At 40.8% G+C, this 22,930-nt stretch overlaps 1 protein-coding gene across 1 annotated transcript in view; it reads left to right on the plus strand.

Moving 5' to 3' along the window:
* cpne5a (copine Va) overlaps window positions 1-22,930 on the plus strand; it is an 83,196-nt gene that overhangs the window by 30,043 nt on the left and 30,223 nt on the right. Inside the window, exons 7-11 of the mRNA XM_085393748.1 lie at window positions 13,578-13,641; window positions 17,892-17,995; window positions 18,213-18,317; window positions 20,403-20,444; window positions 20,655-20,730. Coding sequence (XP_085249874.1) covers window positions 13,578-13,641; window positions 17,892-17,995; window positions 18,213-18,317; window positions 20,403-20,444; window positions 20,655-20,730 — 391 coding nt within the window. The remainder of the gene's footprint in view (window positions 1-13,577; window positions 13,642-17,891; window positions 17,996-18,212; window positions 18,318-20,402; window positions 20,445-20,654; window positions 20,731-22,930) is intronic.

Genomic DNA, 22,930 nt, shown 5'->3' on the forward strand with positions numbered 1-22,930 from the left:
GTCATTCATACTACTGCACACAGAGGTCCAACAACTCCTGTAAAGGCAGTTTTATGGAACAGACCAGTGGTTCATTACAGACATAGTGGTACAAATACTTCCGTTTATAATCTGTTTTTAATGAGAGGCATGCATCAAAATTATTGGTGCAGGAAGAAATGTCAAGCTGAGTGACTGATGGGGTGAATGGCTTCTTTGAAAAAAAAACCCCCACATGGGTGCTGTGACACAGCTTTCTTAGCTTTGATTGTTTTTGTGTTGTTGTTGTTTTGCCTGCAGGAACAAATCACAATATAGTTGTGTAGGTACCATAATAATAGTGTTAATTTAAAAAAATAGCTGTAACCTTTCCTGTCGGTATGGTGAAATATACCACACACAATATGTTTGTACAGCATATAAATGCAGCACAAGATTAGCATGCTAAACCCATTAGCCTACCCTTACTGTGCCCTTCTGCTGCATGCTTAAAGCTGGAAATGAACCATAAGGAAGAGTACGACTGCCGCGGGTGTGTCGATCAACCCACACAGGGAGGGAGGAAAGCTGGAAATATACAAAAATAACATATCAAAGGCATGCATGTGGAACTGAATAAATTGAGAGCTCACATAAAAGCTCACCTGACCTGTTTTCCTGTGGGAAAACCAACGCTTCAAAGGAATAATGATGTTTTTCCAGCACTGAATACAGAAGGATAACTGACAAAGAAAAAAAATCTTTACACCTTCTGATAGGTACAGTATGTTGCACTTCTCATGCATTTCACACATGAATCTGTTCTGTGTTAGCTCCTCTTTCTAGCTGCAGTTATAAGGAAATGAATAAGCTCTCTATTCATTATAACTATTTAAGTAAAGACAGAGGTACTAAGTTCGTCAATTCAATGCTGTAACTCACTGTTTACATGTACTTACCATTTCAAGTTTAGCTTGAACTTGGCTCATTTATGACTGTCGAACTCTGACGATGTTCCTGATTTATCATAAATGTACTTATAGCCATGCTGCATACCCTTTAATGACTTTTTTTTGGCTAAACAGACTGTGCATAAAAACATCAAAGTCAAAGGACAGGCAGAAATTGCATTAAGTAATCCCATGGGTAGGGCTAAAAAGAGAAAAGATGAAAGTGTAGTTAAACTGATAAATTTTCTCTTGAATTTTTACTTGTTTTGATGAAGATATAATTTGTTTTGAGCGTCCTTTGATAAAAGAAAGTGTAGTACTTGATCAAAATCTCAAGAAGTTTGATCTCAGATTTGCTGATAATTAATTTGTTTTCTCTGCTGTGAGAATATGTGGCTTAATTAGTGCGGTGGCTAATGTGCCACACAACACGTTCATGTCTAACCTGATTTGTGATGATAATAATTACAATTATTTTAAATAATCACCAATCATTCTCATATGGGAGGTGCAATGTCAAAGCTGTTATTGTTTTCCCCTCGTGAGTCAGAGTGTGTGCGTCATTGTGACGGTGTGGTAACTGGAGATACCTAGTTCGTTAGAAAACACCACAATGACAGTTTTACATACTTTGGCAGGCGTCTATGTGTCCGTTTGATTTTGGAAACAGGAAAGCATCTCAATCAGGACAGCTCAGTGTTTCTGCCCCCAGAGTTTTAATTACTGATGTTAAAGCAAATGCAAATACAACTCCTGTTCAGCAGCCTTGGGGACGAGTTCAGGGTTGCTTGTATTTGAGAGGCTCTACTATATCTGGACTCCAAAGTTTCCTGGGTGGTATCAGCAGGCATCATGGTACAGACAGGCAGGAAATGGAGAGCCCAGGAATGCCTGGAGGCATCAGAGTCCCAGCTGAAACATAAGCTTTTTGTGTTCGCGGTAACATCTAGTCAGGCAAAGGACAAGTGGCATCAAAGAAGAGCGGAACAGCGTGATGGTGGACTTGCAGCACCAGGTTACATGGATATTCAGCATACAGTGCAGAATGAGAGCTTGTTGACTGACAAAAACCCAAAAAGATCGACTCACATGCATATCCTCTTTGCTATGAAAGCAAGACCACATGCTAAAGACCATCACTGTTACCATCTCCAAAACCAAGGCCAAGAGCAAACATATCTGCCAGCAGAGACTGGGAAACTGCTACAATCTCAGCCTAAACCTGCAATGTGGCTGCTCACCTCAGCGTCAGACTTGGAACTGGATCTGGAGAGGTATAGAAACTTCAAAGAGGCCAGACAGGGCACCTCTATCAGTCTCCTCCATGCAGTTGCTCCTATTAGAGCTCACAGTTCCCTGGGAGGAGCACATGGAGGAGGCAAATGAAAAAAAGAAATCCACATATCAGGAGCTGGTGGGGCTCTGCAGGAGGGGAGACTGGAAGGCATGCCGCAAGCTTATTGAAGTGGGGGGCAGAGGATTCACAGGTTGGTCACTGTGGAAGATCTACATGCTACTCAACATCACAGGGGCTGAGAAAACGTGAAAGAAAGAGCCTCCTGTTGGCTTTGGATTAGGAGGAAAATTCCATGCGTTAGTGCTGCTGGGACACAAGCCAGGGCCTCATCAACCCAGACTGGTTTGAGTGTATTTGATGCTGAATCACATCACTGAAGATATTCTAGGTCATGTTATTGCAAATGCAAAAAAACTTCACCACAAATGTTAATCTGTCAATCAGTACAGACTTATCAAATTGCGTTTGTCACATGTTAAGTGATATCTGATCACAACAGCGCAACGCAGATGTTGAAAGATAAGCAGTGAACGGAGAATATGTTTTTTTTAAAATAAAGCTTAGTTCTGCTTTCATCAAATCAGCAATCCTTTAATTTACTGAGTTATCTCTCTGTCAAAACAAGTCAAAATTCAACATATCAAAAAAACATTGTGTCAGTTCTCTAATTGAGTTTAGGACTGAACAGATATTCAAGACAACAACAGCAATACACTGATGCAATCTAGCACAACAGCAATAGGATAAAAATATTTGAAACTCTAAACTTTTCATATCTGTTGCGATCCGGTTTATGTTTTCACATTTAATATTTAATAATATTTAATATTTTTTGTTCATTTTCAAAAGGCTAATTTTCATCCGTATCTCTGGTCAGATCTTAAAAACCAAGGTTTTTATTAGACTTATATTCCATCCTTCTGGTCACCGGGCATCAGTGCACGTTGGGGTGAAAAAACACTGTAACTGCAGTCCAACTTATTTCAGTGTGCTAAAAATCTCATCTTTGAGCAGAACTGTGTCATCTTGAAGTTTGATGAAGTTGTACCTGATTATTAATTCACTGAAACAAATATGTTTGTAAGCAGTAGTTGCCGAGCCCCTTCTCTTAATTGCTTTGCAGTCTTATATGCACACAGGCTGTTTGCAATTATAAAAAAGGCAGATCGTGTGTTGAAATTGATAGTAATTTACTAAACAATGGGTCCTTGATTCACACAGAGATGGCCTCAGGCTGCATTACTTTCTCTGTGGGCTGCTCTCATCAGCAATAATGCTGAAAAGAGGACCAAACACTGAGGCAGACAACGTGAAAAATAAGACTGGTAAAAGAACATACAATAAAATAAAATAACAAAAATAAACAAAGAGATAAATAAACTTCAAAAACATCTAAAAACTGGTATCTAAAACAGTAAGTATGCTGCTCACCTCTTAATCTTTGAATTCACATGTTTTCTGTCCCATTGCCCAACGACTATAAAATCACCGCCCATTCAGTCTTCCTTTATAAACATTTATAAAGTGGAAGCGTTGGAACCATGTTAACCCTGCCATGAAGTGTCAGCCCACATCAAGTTACAGAGAGGGTCTGTAACTTAACTCTGCTAAATCAATAATTGCCAAGTTCCAAATCTCCTCTCACATTAACATCAGCGCAATGACTGTGTGCCAGGAGCTTCATGGTACAGGTTTCCATGCCTGAGCAAGTGCTGTAGGTGTCCCAGTACTTTTGTCCATATAGTGTGTGTTTGTTTTTCAATAGAAAATATGAGGGGATTTTCATACTTGAACTTGAAATGGCTCCAACGCTCCAATAGCCAGCAGATATGTCTGTGAACCTCTGCTTGGCTCATCTGGTTTAGTGCACATGATTGTCTCTTTGTTGGAGGAGCCAATAAATAGCTTCCTATTCAGGTTGTCTCTGCATTCTAATGTCGTTATGACAATACGATCTCTGCTCGAGGGATGGATTGGGTGACGGGTCAGTTAGAGCCACAGATGAAATGGTTTCTAACAGGGTTCTTTTACATAAGCTAATTATGAAATGCAGCATTATATTGTATTCAAAGTTAACAGTTGAAATGTATACTAAAAGATCAAATACGTAATGTCATGCCCGCAATATTATTTCAAACTGCTGTGTAAACTCGCAGAGTGCGATAACTTACCATAAATTTACTCAGGGAACACTGAAACAAAGGGCATTACTTGTCTCATCTTGACTTCAGAGACTCACAGTTCTTTGAAAGTTGTTGGCGGCGCTTCCTCTGAGATGAAATAAAATCACAGATTTAAATAATGAGTGGGAGTGAGAGAAGTTTATTTGTTAGTGAAACTGAAAATCCCTAATCCAATTATTCTTGATACTGTAGATGGGTACATGCAGCCAGGTACAGTGTTTCTTTAACTTTTAGCCCCCCGTGTTTGTCTGTTTTACTTAATTGGGAGGTGAACTGTTCTAGACGGCTTATACTAATCAGCATTCTCTGCCTCGGAGCATCACACACAATTAGACCATTCTGCTGCCTTGCTAAATGCCAATTTGGGCTCTAAGGCTGAGCACTAACAAGAGTCCCTCTCTAATAATGTGTATTCCTGCTTAGATGTATAAAAACCCCAACTGTGCTGAGTGTACAAGAACCCTTTTTGTCCGATGAAACAGGGATTTATTAGGTACCATTTTGCTTCCATAAGAAGCAAAAAGCCTCCCCTCTCTGCAGCGCAGCTCTCACAACAAACTGTTTGTTTGCCTTGCCTTCCCACTCATTCAGATAAATTGTCAGCTACATTGCTCTGTTTATGACTCTTCAAGGACTTTGGAAAATCTCTGCTTTGTGCCTCCGATGAAAGGAAATGGTTCATTATATATATATATATATATATATATATATATATATATATATATATATATATATATATATATATATATAGAGGCACTAATCATGGCAGCACAAGAACAAGCTCTGAGCACAAGATCCATAGAGGCTGGGGTCTATCACACCAGGCAAGACCCCAGGTGCAGGCTGTGTAAAGATGCCCCAGAGACAATCCAGCACATAACAGCAGGGTGCAAGATGCTAGCAGGCAAGGCATACATGGAACGCCATAACCAAGTGGCCGGCATAGTGTACAGGAACATCTGTGCCGAGTATAACCTGGAAGTCCCGAGGTCAAAATGGGAGATGCCCCCAAGGGTGGTGGAGAATGACCGAGCTAAGATCCTGTGGGACTTCCAGATACAGACGGACAAAATGGTGGTGGCTAACCAACCGGACATAGTGGTGGTAGACAAACAGAAGAAGATGGCCGTAGTGATCGATGTAGCGGTTCCGAATGACAGCAATATCAGGAAGAAGGAACACGAGAAGCTGGAGAAATACCAAGGGCTCAGAGAAGAGCTCGAGAGGATGTGGAGGGTGAAGGTAACGGTGGTCCCCGTGGTAATCGGAGCACTAGGTGCGGTGACTCCCAAGCTAGGCGAGTGGCTCCAGCAGATCCCGGGAACAACATCGGAGATCTCTGTCCAGAAGAGCGCAGTCCTGGGAACAGCTAAGATACTGCGCAGGACCCTCAAGCTCCCAGGCCTCTGGTAGAGGACCCGAGCTTGAAGGATAAACCGCCCGCAGGGGCGTGCTGGGTGTTTTTATATATATATATATATATATACCCTGCTTGTTATAAGTATTGTCTCTTAAAGCTCTGCAGGTAATAAGGCAATAGATTGTTGTCTTAACACTACTAATAGTGCAAGTGCAGGCAAGGGCAGTGGAGGTTTTGCAGTCAGAGCAGACTGTTAATTTCTGTTATGACCACAAGCTGTGTCTGCTGCAAAGGTGAGAGAGCAAACTGAAAGGCACTCTGTGTTGCTGATCTATCTATTCAGAGGCTGAAAACAATCTGTCGGTGCGCAGATTACAATCAGAGGAGGTCAGGGCAACCCACTGCAACATCATATGAATTTCATTACATGTGCTCAGCGCTAGGTGAGGGGGCGAAAGGTGGCTCAACAGTAACACTGCAGGGAAAACAGAGGGCAGAATGAGCTGTGAGTTGATATTACCTACAGTCATGGTAAATAGAAAATACACCCTTAATAGTATGGTTTTAGTTATTGCGGAATAATAAGAGTAATCGACATATTCATTTTATGATTATTTATGTAACAAACTAAGTCAGAAGCAGGTGCTGCTAATCAAATTCACTTGTTTAACTGAAGGTCTGAAGCATTCAGGTGTGTGTTAACATGATTCCAACAGGAAAAGACGTCAGTAAAGGTCTTAAACTTCCATTGTTTTCATTCAAATTCTGTTGTTTTCATTCAAATTTCATTGTTTTGATTCAAACTTTGTTCCGTTCATTCTAATTCCGTTCTTTTCATTGAGATTCTGTTGTTTTCATTCAAATGCTTTTGTTTTCATTCTAATTCTACTCTTTTTATTCAAATTCTATTACTTGTTTTAGAATTCTGTTGTTTTCATTTAAACTCTGTTCTGTACATTCTAATTCTGTTGTTTTTGTTCAAATTCTGTTTTCATTCAAATTTTAGTCATTTCATTCTAATTCCACTCTTTTTATTCAAATTCTATTGGTTGTTTTAGAATTCTGTTGCTTTCATTCAAACTCTGTTCTATACATTCTAATTCTGTTGTTTGTTTTAAAGAAGCAATTGTTGCTGCCCATCAGCCTTGGAAGGTTTATAAGACCATTTACAAAGAGATAAAGATTATTCACTAGTGGAAAACATTCAAGTCAATTATTATCCCTTCCATGAGTGGACATCCCAGAAATTTACCTCATGCAGTGCTCAGAGAAATTGCATCAAATTCAGTAGCTACATCAGGCCCTACAGGCCTCAGTTAGCATGTTATATGTTCTCTAATTGAGTTTAAGTATAAGTTAATGACTTTACAATTAACAACAAGTCTGGTTTGGGAGGGTTGCAGGAGAAAACCTCTTCTCTATAAAAAGAACATGGCAGCAGAGCTTAGGTTTACAAAATATCATCTGAACAAACCACAAGGCTTCTGGTACAAAGTCCTATAGACAGATGAGACTGAAGTGGAGATGTCTGGCCACAATACGCAGTGACATGTATGGAGAAAACCAAGCACAGCATTAACACCTCATACCGACTGTAAGCGTGTTGGTGGAGTGGTGATGATTTGAGCTTGTTTACCAAAGTATTCTAGAATCAGATGTGAGGCAGTCTGACAGCTGGAGCTTGCCATAAATTGGGTCATACAACATGGCAATGGTCCCAAACACAGCAGCAAATCTATAACAGAAAAGGCGAAAAAGAAAAGAATCAAGGTGTTGCAATGTCCAGACCGTAACCTGACCTTAAGAGAGCTGTGCATCCTCTAATGCGCACAGAGTGGGCCAGAACTTCTGCACAACAATGTGAAAGACTGATAAAGTCATACAGAAAGTGATTACTTCAAGTTACTTAATTATCCTTGAAAAAATGATTCAATACACTATTTGACCATGAGGTTTGCTTAGTTTTTTATTTGCGGCTTCTGCATTTTGGCCTAATTTTTGTTAAATAACTAATGACCGGGTGGAAACCGTCATGTTTTGTTGTTCATCTGAAGTAGCATTTATCAAATTTTCAGACCTGGTTAGGATCAAATAAATTTTCATTATATCCTGATATGTAAAACCTTAGAACTGACAGAGGGTGTACTTTATTTTTTTTCTGCCATGACAGTAGTTTAAAAGTGCAATAAAATGCATTCCAAGTATAAAAGCAATGGAAATTGGGCATCTTTCTTGGCGTTTCCTATAGAGATGTTCTTTGCTTGCTAGGGGGAAATTGAAACTGACTCGTTATGCTCTCTTGAAGAGTTTCTGTTACTGGCAGAGCACGGGGATTAGAGTGAGCTCGCTGTCATCAACAGGTTTTGCCTTTAGACTGAGAGAGAAAGTTTCCTTCTGACTGACAGCTGCTTCTTCTCTTTTGCTGTCAAAACAAGCGATTTTTAGCTTGCAGGTGGTTGATGACAGCCTCATTTATTCAAAATCTCAATAAAGCAAAGATTGTTATAGTAATTAAAGCCTGCGCTGTTATTTATGCAATCAAAACGTCAACACCAATCTCATTACATCACTATACTCATAGAATGGAATACAGTCTTAATTTAATCAAATTTCTTGTTTAATTAGTCACTATATAAATTACACGATTAGCTCCATTGAGGGAGATTGTGGTGATGGTCTTTACCCGTCAGTGGTACCCAGTGAATAACACGTGACTGGAGTAGTAATGGAACGAAGGATGGCAGGTTCATGGCACCATGCGCCATCGGTAAAATGTAAACACATTTTTTCCTTGTGATGGTTTAATAATATCTATTAGACATTTTTCTGTGCCACAGTTTTTGCTGTGTTTACCAGCTTTGTGCTCATTCTGACAGAGCCTCAAAAAGCTAAGCACAGGTAGCCTGTGGCTACCAGCCTTGAACACAAACAGCATCTCCTCCTGCAATACCTGTAGGAAGGAGCTCCTGTCTGAGAAATACAGCGGGTATTCTGGTGCCCTTTTGAATAAGCCGTTGCACTTTCATCACTTTTCAGGTGAAGGATTATGGATTCTTATCGGTATATGAAGATCAGAGGGATTAGTGGTATAATCCCATTTAAACCCACAAAGAGTTTTGGCAACCTTGGCTAATTCTGTTCAGCTATGATATGCCCACTGCCCCATATGGTTACAGTGGCACAAAGCCCGATTATCTGCCTTCCACCCATCTCTGCTAGCCTTTGACTCGACTGGAACTCGTTAGATTTGTTCATTTATATCAGTCCCCTTGTCATCCAGGCAGATTTACTAAATTCACTGACCTGGACAGTCGCAGTGAAATGCAGTTAAACCGATCCTTTTTTTTCTTGCTGTGCTCGCACCTAACCTTACTGAATAATTTGTTTTAAGTGATTAATTGCCATTTAGGTGTGAAATTGCAATATAACACTTCTTTGCACGATAGCAGTGCAGCCACTATGCGTCACAGGAAAAAAATATATGCAGACCCACCCTGCAGAAACTGCAGTGTGAAAAAAAAATCGCTTTCTTCTTCTAGGACTCTCACTCATGTTGTTGAGCAGATAACCCTCTCTCACTCTCTTATGCGTGACACTTTGCGCTGTCGTTAAATATCAAGACCATCCCTCATCCTAATGACCTAATGTGAACGGCATCAACAATTGCTTCCTTCTCCCTCTTCGGACTTTAATCTCACCATCCTCCATCCACCCGACCTCCGCACAGATAGGTAATGGAGAATACAGGGATTGTGAATCACTATTTCATGACAGCAACTGCCTCTAGATGGGAAATTATAGAGGCCATACATTGAGCCTGAATATCCATATTATAATATGTCATGCCTAATAATCTCTGATGCTTGCGTTTTGGAGGAATAAATGGTTCGCATACATGGTTCCCTGGCAAATAGAGACACCCAGTACTCTCATCGGTATTCTGCAGAACAGCAGTATCAAAAACTTTGGCCAAGTAATTGTAGTAATGTTGAAATATGCTGCTTGATCTCTCTCCATTCAGTTGATCAAACAGGGGTTCTGTCAAGGCAGCTGTAGCTAACCCTCTGTTTCAGAGCTAAGAGCATGACAGCACTTCTTGCCTCTGTTTCTTTCTGGGTAAAGGAAGCTGCTGTGCTACAAGGCGCTATTTCATTTCTCTCTCTATTTGTTTCTCTTCTTCATGAAGTTTTGTTTGATCCTGGGGGATTCTGTGGAAAAGGAGGAACAGCAGACATGATGCTAATCTGACTTTAAAAATTAGTCCTGCTGAGGTTTCTGCACTGGACTAGAATTTAGTTGGTCAGGCCCTTATGGTACTGTGTCTGCTGAGTGCCAAGGGAAGCCTGTAAGTGACTGGATGAATTATGGAGGACTAAGAATGGTGGAAAGGATCATCATACATACTTAGCATGCGGTTATTGCAGTCACTCACCTGTATTGCTATGCTGCAGGAATATTACCATATTGCATTAATCAGCCTTTTATATTAACAGGCTGCCAGCCTTCTCTGAACAAGTTGTCCACATTAAGACTTTCTGTAACTCAGAATGTAAATGCTGTTATTCCTTCTTTAAAAGAGTTCTCTCTCTGCGTCATTCCCCATTGTTACAGTTTTGGTTACTAAGCCAACTATTTGACTTTTGCCATGTATCTAGAACAATCTCCAGGAATTACTGTAAAACAGAGCCATCTGTGTGCTAGAAAAAAAACATATTCAGGGCAATACTGTGTATTGACATGAACATTCATGATGGTGTAACTTGAAACAGTGAAGGTCTCAAATTGTTGCTGTGCTAAGCTGGGGATTGCCAGGCTGTGAAACATCACAAAATAGCTTCATCTTGTTGTACCGGACTCGTTTAAAAATGTTACAAATGTGTTTTGCACTTACACGACCACCTTGATTAAATCCTGTTGATTCCTCACAGCTGACAGAATGTAGACTGTGTTCATTGGGGATTTACAGGAAAGAAGGACCACAGCCAAAAATTTCACATAATTTCATCATCAAAGCATTTTCCCCACTGAAAAACCATCAGTATATGAGTGCTGTGAGAATGAAGCCTCCTGATGCAGGACACTTTGTATCACCTGCAGTCACATCGCAGCACGGAGCAGAAAAATTTAGAGAAAAAAACCCCCAAAGTCACGTTTGATCAATAATTAGTAGGAACTGTATTTATCCATTCAGTGCTTGCTTGCTTGCTTGCTCTTCATGTTAACTAGTCATTGTCAGGGGAAATTGCAAACTCAATAATGCATACCTGATTTAAAAGACCATTGCCCTTTTGGTACCTGCTCTCTTCTCTGCCGCAGAGATTAGAGCAGGGTGGTGCATCTAAACGTGCCTGGAGCTGATACTTTACCAATTGCTGGATCTCATTTCCTGGTTTAATAGGAATATCTAACATTATTGTGACCTCAGGGAGATAATGTGACCTGTGGAGCGTGCAGGGTTTACTGGCATCATTGGTTAGAGCTTTACTCGCTTTTCAAGGCACCATCAAACTGCACGGTGGTGACTTGGAGTAAAGCATCAATAATTCAAGGACAGTTAATTCACCCTGAGACGGGTCTCTGTGGACCTCCAAGATAAAGCCCGAAAACTAAGCAGACCTGCTCCGTGAGAGTTCAGTTTTTCCTTTTGCCTCATGAAAGCAGATGCAGCAGCCACAATTCAGTGCTAAGTGGATTTGTGTTGAGGTACAGTACTGTATAAAACTCTCTCAGACCCTCATTTCTTTATATTTTAGTACCCAGGAGCTGGACTTTTTTAAATGTAAAGAATTTGTAAAGCGGTCATGAGCAATAGTTGTCCAGGCTTGCTCAAGGTCTTTCAAAGTTGTTCTTTGAGCATTGGCTGCTTTTTCACTCATTTTCAGTCTATTGCTTGTATCTGAGCACTTTTTTGACCTATATTTCAAGCATGACAAAGGCGCCTAACTCAAGGGATGAACCAGTGTTGTCTTTACATCTTAGACAAATTGGCAAACAGACAATTTAAAATCTCATCTTTAGACACTTTGTTACTAACAGGCTTTTGCAACAACACAGACGTTGTTCCTTTCTTTAGCTGAAAGGTGATTCCCAAAGAACCATTAGCTGAAAACTTTGCATATCTCTACTTTGCAGTGTCCTTATCTGTACCTCAGATAAACAGCAAATCATATTCTTAGGAAATAAGAAAAATCTGGCAAAGACCTGAGAGGAACATTTCTAGTCTGAAATATTCTTAATGGAAGAGTGGCCAGATGTCCTTCAAGCACAAGAGAAGCCTGGAGAACTATTCCTCCACAGCATGACAACTGGTTTTATAGAGCTTTACTTCTTGTGATGCAGTCCTGGCAAACCTGATTGAGATGAATGGAAAACACCTCGTACCATACGTCCTAAAAACATTACAGAAATCTCATGTGCAGGCAGGCCCTGGTTCTCTGATATAATCCAGTTCTGAAAGTTCACTTAGGTTCGTGCTTGAGATTGATGTTATGAATAAAGGAACTTTTGCCATTATAGTCAAAGGCTGCCTCTTGCTTAGCAGTATGTATGTAGTAGTACTGATATTCAGATCAGCTATCACAGCTTGATGAACAAGTCTGTCACAGCAAGTCTGACCTTCTAATGACTGGTCTCCAGCTAAGGCCACAGCAGGACACTCGTGTAATTTCCTTTTTTATCCAGAAGGATGATGGGAGCTGTAGCAGCTGGAATGCTATTGTATGATTGGAAAACAGATATGGTGTATTGCTCCGTGTTGGGTCGAATGGATTCTGCCTTCTTCTCACAGCTTCAGTGGATGCTGAGAGCTGGTTAGATTGGATATCGGGGGAAAAAAGTCATTTTGTTCCGCTTCAAAAAATACAGCCAAATAACATTTAGGACAAACTGTGATGCAGCGCTGTCTCTATTTTTGTTAGAATCAGCCACTGGATTGGCAGCTTAGTGAAGAGGTGATGTATGGAAACACAGACATGCAGAGAGCGCCTCTTGTGCTGCGATATGTCTTGATCATCTGCTGGAGCGTGAATCAGTGGTAAACAACTGCAGCTTTAAAGTCTCAATATGGTGCTGGCAATCGGGAATCGGAAGAGCTCGGCTTCTCAGCAGTCTGATATCACACTGCTCTGAAAACTTGGGAGCCTATATTTATAACTTGTTTTTGATTCACTTAAGGTGGAGAAAAAGGAATAATGTGCTCATTAGAGCTGTCACACTGTCATACTAAATTAACATTGCAATTCTATATACTACTGAATTTAAAATACAATTGGATGTGAAAATAAGCCAGAAATGAAGCCTTATTGTACAATTCAAACAAAGAAGAATCTTAGAAACATAAATATTTCTAATTATTGATACTTCTGTCTCTCAAAAAGGTTATTCTTCTTTATATGGCTGGTTCCTTTAGGGGTTGCCACAGGAAATCTTCTGCCTCTATCTCACCCTATCCCTAGTGTCCTGTTCTGCCACTCCAGCCCTGTGCGTGTCCTCCTTCGCTACATCCATGAATCTTATCTGTGGTCTTTCCTCTTCTATCGCTCAGAAGGTGTGAAATCAAACTTGTAGAATAGAAAGACACAAGAAAGCGTTTCAGCTCCACTTAGATGTTTCGGCCCCTTTCCCAAAGATAACCGGATTCAGTGGAATTTACAAAAGAGGATGCTAGAACTACTGACAATTCTTGCTGTTTACTGGCATCATGGATTAGTATAACAAAATGCAACACAATGCCTCTAATTGTTCACCTGCTAACATCTAAAAAATTGTCAAAATGGATCGCTGTGAAAGTTTTACTTGGATGAGAGAAGGATATGTGTTTGTTTTCACAGTGGTATACCCGGGAAGAAATGTGGAACTGTTATCTTGTCTGCGGAGGAGCTTGGAAACTGCCGAGTAAGTCCAAAAAGTTTTAACCATCATACTTTTTTTGTTTTTGTAACTGTTTACACTTTAAGTGTCAGAGTAAATGTTTTGCAGTGTTCACTTGTCTCATGTGAACTCGACCCTTAAGCATCATTACATCTGACTTTAAATGAGCGAATTGTTAAATTGTGACACGTCACTGTGAGATCGCCTGCGTTGCATGGAATTGCTCCATTATCCGTGTTTAGCAATGTTCACGAGTCCGCTGAAGTGAAGTGGGATATTTAATATCCTTTACTCCAGCGAGATATATTGTGCCATAACTGTCCCCATTAAACGAGCAGGATATGCCGTGTTACTTTGCAATTGCGTTTGCCATTTGGAACTTGTGTACATAGTGGATATGCTATGAGGTTGAATAGCTATTTAATGAGACCGCCTTCATTTCAATCACTAAAACAGGCACTTGCTCCTATGTAGTGTGCGTTAATCCACGAGTCTGCGTTAATAACCTGTGTCCACTAATGCCCATTGACTTTCTCTCCACACTGCTAAATGAAGATAGTAAATAATCACATTATACTGCTGCCAGTGGAGCAGGACTTATTGACCGGAACAACCGGCCTCCCTCAGAGGCTGAACAAAAAGCCCTTGAGCTTCTCTGTAAATGTTTTATGATTCCCTAATACATGTAAGCAATGATTCAGTGGTTTCTAATTTCCTGACATACTTGTTTAGCTTAAAAAAGCACCTTGTTTAACAATCATTGTACCTGACTAGGTGTTTTTTTTTTTCTTATTGTTTATTCCCTGACAAATAAAGAGTCTCCTGTTAGAGTGAGACTGATAAGACATGCTGATAATGAAACCACCATGATAAGCATTACTGATTCTGCACTGCTGGATTGAAGTGTCAGTGCTCACAGTCATTGGAGGGCTGCTGTGAGTCATCAGGTGCATTGGATCTGCGAATGATAGGAGTTAGCATCATCAATGCAAAGCACCTCTTCAAGAGGCGATTCAGTAATATAAATGCAAATGATCGTTACTGGTACAAATGATGATTTCCCTTCTCCCGGACTCCATTAGAGAGACACCGACTAGACATGTCACCGCAGACCTGCCCTGTATACACAGAATTTAACCCTGAACAGAAATGTCTCAGGTTTGAGAAAAGAACAGGCAAATGAAAGCAACGACGTACTAAAAGCGTGACTCAGAAGACAGCGCTGTCAGCACAACACCACACCTGTGAATTCTTACAGTCTGGATTGCCACCATCCATCTGGTTGTTGTTTATTCTATAATCCACCTGTGACCAATAAATGGAGGCAGCTGAGTTGCAGCATCGCCCGAGGTAAACACTGCAACTCTTGTTTGGGGAAAGTGAGACGAGCAGAGGGAGAATCGACTGGGGAAGTTCTGCAGGGACTGTGAATCGAGAACTGGGCTGGCTCTCACCTTTGTGGTGGATTTGCCAGGTATCATTAGACAGAGCAACAGCCTCCGCATGGATCAAAGGCTTCCTCTTGGCTGTCGTTGCCTCTGGCACATAGGAGTGCAGAGCAGTGGCTGGCTCGCTTCACATCTTCCACACGGTCCAGCTCTGTCTGATTTAAATAAAAGTAAACCACACAACATTTAACATATGGAAGCTGTAAACCTCAGTCCTGGTTATCAGTTCGACTCACAATTGTTCACAAAGTGGCGATTTTGTTTATAAAACTTGACACCACAAGTTTTCTACAGAGGCTTTTTAGTCTTTACAGAACAGCCTCACGTCCTATGAATATGGAAAAAGTAATCAAGTAAATTAAATGAAATAAAATAACACAAAACCTCTTGAATGAATTTAAACTAGCTCTGGTAACATTAAAACCCTGATTACACTAACATTTTTCATTTATCAAGCAAACGTTCTTCACTTCTTGAGCTTACATAACGCTCATCCTTACATTGACAAAAAAATCCTTCACCTGTGGCTTACAGTCATAATAGACGAATGCTCGGATGAATGGAGTGATGCGCGAAGCTTATGATTCATTTTGTGATTCACTACAGTCTGCAATCCCAAGGATGTCATAAGCTTGTGTAACATGAATTCAGGCACTGTGTGCATCGCTTTGTATCTCTTTGAATAGACCCACCCCACTCTCTGTAAGTGGCAGTGTGCGTTGCTCTGCCACTTACCCCATGCGGTGATATCTTAGTAGAGCAGAGAAACGGGTAGGAGGATGTAGACTGAAGTCACTATTCCCCTGCTGCTCCTAAACCTCAGTGGCTGAAATGAATGTTCTGCCTTTTCCTCGCTTAATGAGAGAACACTGCTAGGCTCCGATGTGGGTATGTGTTATCCATGCCTAATGAAGGCTTAGGGCACTGTGCTGCCATGATAGTGTAATTGTAGAAGCTGTGTCAGGGTTAAACAGGACAGTTATACTACGGATCTATTTTTTAAGGGCTTTCATATCTGACCTAAGCAAACTTTCCCAACATGATGTGTTAGTTTTAATGCACCAAACAGCACCTTGGAAAATTAAACGTTCTTGTGAAAAAACCACAGAGGGAGAGCTTGACACACTGCAGGTAGAAAATGCAAAGATATTGCAGGCTGGATAGAAAGGTAGGTAATAACTGAAAATGACAGTAGGAAATGAAAATGGATATATAGCAACCCATTCAGCTGCCAGCGCTGACTGTTTTAATCATAGCTTTACTCTTCACCTGCTTCAACATTTCCACCACAGTGAAAGGATTGGACATTGGACCTTGTTGAATACTCTTATTTAGTCCACTCTTCTTTTTAGTGAGCTCCTTGAACAATAGGCAGGTTGGAGTCCTGCATATACAGTTAAAATACATAGCTTCCAGTGTGGAAATATGACGCCAGTGAAGTGTCATTCTATCTGAAGGCCACTAAATAGAAATAGCTGTGGCTGCAAAGAGTCTTCTGGTCCTATAGAAGTCTATGAACATACAGCTCTCTGATGTAGCCTCTGTAAATACTTTCCTGCTAAGTTTATGGACTCACTCAATCATTTTAGATCATACTGAATAGAAAATTAAGTCTATTATGAAAATCTTGGTCATACCAGGTTTTAAAATGTTGGATTATCTGCGGCATGAAACCCGCGCGTGGCTACGCCCACCTTTCATCCTCTTCTTTTATGCCATCTTTTGTACTGGCAGAAAATGAGGACAAGCATAATATCCCCCTCTTAAGGAGAAAACTGCAGGAGTTATTGTACTTTGAATTATGTAGTAGCTCCGTGGTAGTGCTGTGTCCAAGGCAAAAAGTGATGTTTTTGGGGGTTAGCGAGAGGCAGGTCAGTGGCAGACCGTGTCCGACTGATGTGGGTCAAAGCAATAAATAGAGGCCCTGCTCTGCACCATGCTGGTTTAGATCTAACAGCAGCACTTCAAAACCTAAAAGCCCTGAAGACCAGCTGGGTAAAGACAGCTCCTCTTTTTGCTCCTTGAAAGCTTCAATGTCTTCTGGCATAAAACTTTAACAGACTCTAAGATGTGAGAATAAGACCCCCAATTTACATATGTGGTACGTTTGGGGGGGGGGGGGGTACAAAGCTGTTAAGAAGGTTTGAACATCATTCAGGTGAAGGTGATGATTGAGATGCTGATGGAGAACACTTTGCAGAGCTTTTCTTCTGATGTGGACATTTACCTGTCCAGTGTGCCCATTATGCAGCTTCATTATTGTACTCTAGAGTGACCACAGGGAGCCAAACTGGAATCAAGAACATTATGGAGCATGCTCTTTGTCTTTGATGTGGCAGTACACATTGAAATGCTGCCTAAATGAGTATAATTATGATAATACCAGCCTTTCTAATGTATCATTAGCTGCACTCACACCCCCCACATGCTTTTGTACACAGGCCCCTCCCCTCTCTGTGTGCAGGGTGTTAGGATCCATTTATGTGCCTCTGTATGGTTACTCTTATTGTTATTTTATACAGCACAAGGTATTTTCATTTGCCGTGTTCCATCTACATTGTTATGCAGGTGTTGCATAATAAAGAAATGGTAATGAATGCATTTGCAGGTTTTTGAAACTAGAGCCCACTGTTTGGATTTGCTGTCCTCTTATTAAGATTCAGTCAGCACTTTGCTTTTAGTTGGTGCTTCGGTGCTTTTATATCTTGGCACACAGCATGTGTACACAAACATCGGGAGGCAAACACAGCCAGTAGCATGGATTTAAAGTATCCTGTACTTTTCCATCATTCCATTTCTCTGACTGCCTTCCTCCTTTGTCTGTAGGATTACGCCACCATGCAATTTTGTGCCAACAAACTGGATAAAAAGGACTTCTTTGGAAAGTCAGACCCCTTCATGGTCTTCTACAGAAGTAATGAGGATGGCACGTGAGTTTGTCTTTCGCATTTGCGTCTCTGTAAGTCAGGGGTGTCAAACTCAAATACACAGTGGGCCAAAATTCAAAACTGGAACAAAGTCGCGGGCTAACGTTAATATTTATTGAAATATATTTATTCCTTCAGATATAAGAATGAATCTTTTCTTATGGACTCAAACACGTGTTTGTTTATATTTTAGAGATGTTTGTTTTAACTGCATCTCCAGGTTCACTATCTGCCACAAGACCGAGGTGGTGAAGAACACACTGAACCCTGTGTGGGAGCCCTTCTCCATCCCTGTCAGAGCGCTCTGCAATGGAGACTATGACAGGTAGGTTGACTGATGATGTACAGGTGAGTCTCATGAAGACAAACAAATATTCCCACACACTCAGAGTTTGTTTTTTAAGGAAAAATTAAAGCGGTGCAGAGTTTTAATATGTGGTGTAGCTCTTACAAAGTGGATCAGGGCTATCAGATTTAGAGCAAATTGATTTTCTAATGTTATTCTATCCGCTGCTGAAATAGACAATTATTACAGGCTGACTAGCACTACATGCCACCTTGCCTGGCTCTTTATTGATTTCTCCACAATCACAGAGAGCCTTTCAGAGCATTGCAGGGTTTCTGATTGGTTTCTCTGGTGGCAACTTCTAGCTTATCTGAATCTTTTCAGAGTGAAGGGCATTGCAGAATACCCGAGGAGCAGGAAGAGTTTTGGCAGGAAGATAAAATAACACGAGCGAAAAAAGAGAGCGAGAGGAGAGGGAGAGTCGGTCTAAAGATGTTGACAGGTGGCTGGAACAACACAGGAGCCCTTCTATGTGTGTTTGTGTGCAGAAGCAGGAAAATGTTTAGACCCAGACAGCCGCGCGAGTGTGTAGAAGAACATGTCAAACCATGGCCTCCGCTACACTGGGTGTCAGCGAAGGTTCGCTGCTTTCAATCCTGTCTCTGTTCACCTGCCCGGAGAAGCTAATTGGGTCAGACAGATGGAGCAGAAGCATGAAAGTATCCTGATTCCCTTTGAGGATTTTGATGACAAGAGAAATCTGCAGCCATTTAGGGTCTCTTGGCTTTTCTTTTAAAATATCTACAGTTTCCGAGATCTATACAGGAGACCTGCAGCACGGCTGTTGCAATTTATCAGTCTTTTCATCCAATACTTTTCAAATCATGACAGTTTTATTTCTCTTTAAATTGTATAAGTAGAAATGGCCTGGTTTCTCCCCCACAGGCTTTTCTTTTGGACTCCAGTAAAATGCACAGACAGGCTGGTCTGTGCTGTATTTTCTGCACTACCGTCTTTCATTCTTGTTCCCTTTTCTCCTGCAAATATACAGCAAAATTTACAATATATTAATAATGATGTATTGACTATCTCTCTGCAGTCACATTTTTCACCCTCATGAGAATCTGATAAATCTCTTGCAATCATTTGTCTTCGATAGCGATCAGAAAGTGAAATCTCTCCCATTTCCACTCCAACACAACGCTGGTTTCAGAAACTAAAATGAAATTGATTCGAGGATCGAGCTGCCCCCAACTCTGCTGATTATAATGATGCTGACTCATCACAGGCAAATCATCTGTCACAAGTGGCCCTGAGTGTCAAGAATCATTTGTTTTTTCATACTTATCTGCCTCTTGGATCCTCTGACAAGTGACTGACAGCAGCAGCTGATGGGAAGATGGGGGTGGCAAGCCACTAGTCTAGTTTCCATCAGTCTGAGAAGAAAAGAGGAGGCATCTTCCTCATTCTGCCTATATTCTCTCAGGCTTGCTCATTTGTTTTTTTCTCCTACCGACTTATTTTGGGAACTTGCAAAATATGCTATTTCCCAAGAGGTTACTTTTCTGTCTTAGGCATGTGGGGAGAAAATGCTTTACCTAAACTGTTGGTGTTGTCGCCCAGCTCTTTACTCTGTGAGATACACAAAAACAATTCATTTAAATATTTAATGCTAGTTTACTAATCCGCACCATATTTTTTTATACATAAATTAAGCAGACAGAAACCCAATAAGCTCTGTGAATTTGTATTATTGTCAGTCTTGCTTAAATGTTGGCAATTACTGAGACTGGTGCTTAATAATCAGCTAATAAATTTTGAAAACCTAACATGACTCAGGCTGCCACGCAGTATAGCTTCAAAGAGAAAACAAATGTTGTCACCATTAGATCTCTAGAAAGATGTTTGTGTCTTTTGCATGCAAAACACAGAGCATGCTCTCTTTGATGGCTTTAATTCAGCTTTCACTAACAATTAATGAGCTTAAGTAACTTGGTTTGTCACTTTCAAAATGCTCTTTGTAACATTTCTCCTCAAGAATATTAAGTTTGTAGCTCACGCAAGGCATTAATATGTTCACACAAGGAAACAAACACATTTTCTGCTCTTTGATGTGCTTCCTAGGACAATCAAGGTGGAGGTGTATGACTGGGACAGAGATGGGAGGTAACTGATACACAGAGGAGCGTGTGCACACACATGCACAAGAGAAATTTATCAAAAAAAAATTTTCATCCCTAATAGACAATGCTATTTTACTGTCTTTACTGACTACTAAATTATAGTTACTTTCTTTTCAGTACACATTAATGGTTATGTGCTTTTATCTTCCACCAGTCAAGGCTGTGATGACGCTTTTTGTCTCCTTTCCACCAGCCATGATTTCATCGGTGAATTCACCACAAGTTTCAAAGAGCTGTGTCGGGGTCAGAACCAGCTGAATGTGTATGAGGTGAGCGGAGATAAAATCGACCAATACCATCATCACCTTCAGAGCAGCGGACCTTTATGTAAAAGCTGCAAATGTTGACTGCTGTAGGGAGCTCGTTTGCTTTAAGCTGCTTCCAAGTAGAATGCAAATCACTTTCTGAAGCCACTATGGCAGACGCAGTTTCAAGTGAAATTCAGCACATCGAGCTGAATGTGACCGGCCAAAGCTATGTGCGAATTATTAATGAATGAACCTTGGAAGCACCTGTGCCAAAAAACGATTCTGATGGCACAAAAAGAAACCTCAGCTTCCTTTGTGCATGCTAGTGTGAGAAACCTGCCTCGGTCTGAGAACAAATCAGCGTGCCCTTTATACTCAGCAAGGTCTTCTTTCATGACAGGAAGCTCTACAGGTCTCACTTGTTTGAGCAAAGTTGTGGCTGTTCAAGATTAACAACTAGCCTCCCCCGTTTGTCCTCACCCTACCCGCTATTAAGCCTCTCAGAGGTTAAGTGGTGCCATAGATCGACTGGAGAAGAGTGCTGCTGCGGTGGGAATACAAATGGAAATGCGACAGAACTATGTTACTTATTCCTTCCTTTGGATCGCACTCAGAAAGTCTGAATAGGTCCCTGCTCATTAAAACAGTTGCCATATTACATTAGCCTCTGAATCAGTCATAGAAGCACTCTAAGAAAAGAATAAGGCCAGTAAAGGTAGAGAGTAAGGGAAAAGCTGATGAGTTAGGTTAGGAAAGACGGTGCCCTTTTACACTGCTGACACGGCATAAGGATGTGCATCCATTACCCTTCACCAAACCTTTCTATATATAAAACGCAGGTAAGGTCAGAGACTTTTGTGATGTGGACAAAAATGACATAACACCACCTTCTCATTATGGAGAAATAAAGAAATTCAGTATGTCACATGCCACATTTTTCAGCTCTTTGCATATTTTTGTATATTCAACGTGACGTGCAGAAAGCTTGTAAACATACGACGACAGCAGGCTAATGTCAGTACAGGACGCTGTAACTGAATGTGATTCCTTTGTGATGTCATGTGAAGTTTTGGCGGCTGAGTGATGGTCACAACGCTGTGAGGCATAATTTTTGGAAGACGAGTTCAGGGGGCGCTTTTAGAAAGTACAGAACCAGAAAGGAAGAGTAGAGAAGAGAGACGAAAGGAGGGTAGAATGGGATACCTTTTACTTTATTATCCTGCACAGCTTCCTCCAGGCTCATGCTTTGTGTTTGTGTGCAGACCTTTAGAATGAGCAGTGCAGATATTTGACTTTGCTCACTGTTGCATACAAGTTTTTGGCTGCAAGCTTAAATGTAACTTTTATTTAATGCACTGAAGACTGTAATCACTCTGCTTGCCTTGGATATCACTCAAGTATTTCCCAATTTTTTGTTTTTAGTGAAGTCTATAGGTGTTTGCACAGTGTTGCACTCATGCCCTTGTAAACCACCACACAGGATTTGAAATGAAGCAGCCAATATCTAATTGAAGTGCAGCATATAACCTCTAACCATACACCGGGTAACCAGAAAAGCAAGCCAACTGTTTAGGAATTACAGACTTTTTTATTAGTCCCTCTATTTTCACAGCATATGTAGCTGGACAAAGTAATTTAATACAAAATGTCAGCTATATAAACATACCGAAGGCTACAGCCTATGCATATCAAAAAGTGCAAGGTTTTCTCGCTTGAAATGCTGTCAGCCTCGCTCAGTCACTGCTTATTAAGGGAGCTCTGCCTTTTTTCTTTTTGGCTAGTTTTGTGTTCAGTAAGTGAAAAACATGCTCACTTGGGATGGAATCAGGTGAAAGACTAGGTCATCTAAAAATATTTAATGTCTTTGCCAAAAAGCTCTTAAGCTGTTTTCACTGCATGTTTCGGGTCATTGTCCATGTGCACTGTGAAGCGCTGTCTTGTCAGTTTTTCTTCATTTGGCTGAAACTGAGCAGAAAGTGCAGCTCTGTCGTCTCTGCTGCTTTTATCAGCAGTCACATCATCAATAAACACTAGTGACCCACTTCCACTGGCAGTCATGCATCCCCGTGCTAAAACACCGCCTCCACCATGTTTGACAGATGATGTGTTTTCCTTTAGATCACAAGCTGCTTCTTTCCTTTTCGGCACTCTTAGTTAATTTTGGTTTCATCTGTCTCCAGATACTTCTTGTTCCAGAGCTGGGCAAGATTTTCTAAGACAT

The sequence above is a fragment of the Rhamphochromis longiceps genome, linkage group LG20, assembly GCF_057381845.1.
Source record: "Rhamphochromis longiceps isolate RC_006_pf linkage group LG20, R_longiceps_female_GT1.1, whole genome shotgun sequence".
In the NCBI taxonomy this organism is placed as follows: domain Eukaryota; kingdom Metazoa; phylum Chordata; class Actinopteri; order Cichliformes; family Cichlidae; genus Rhamphochromis; species Rhamphochromis longiceps.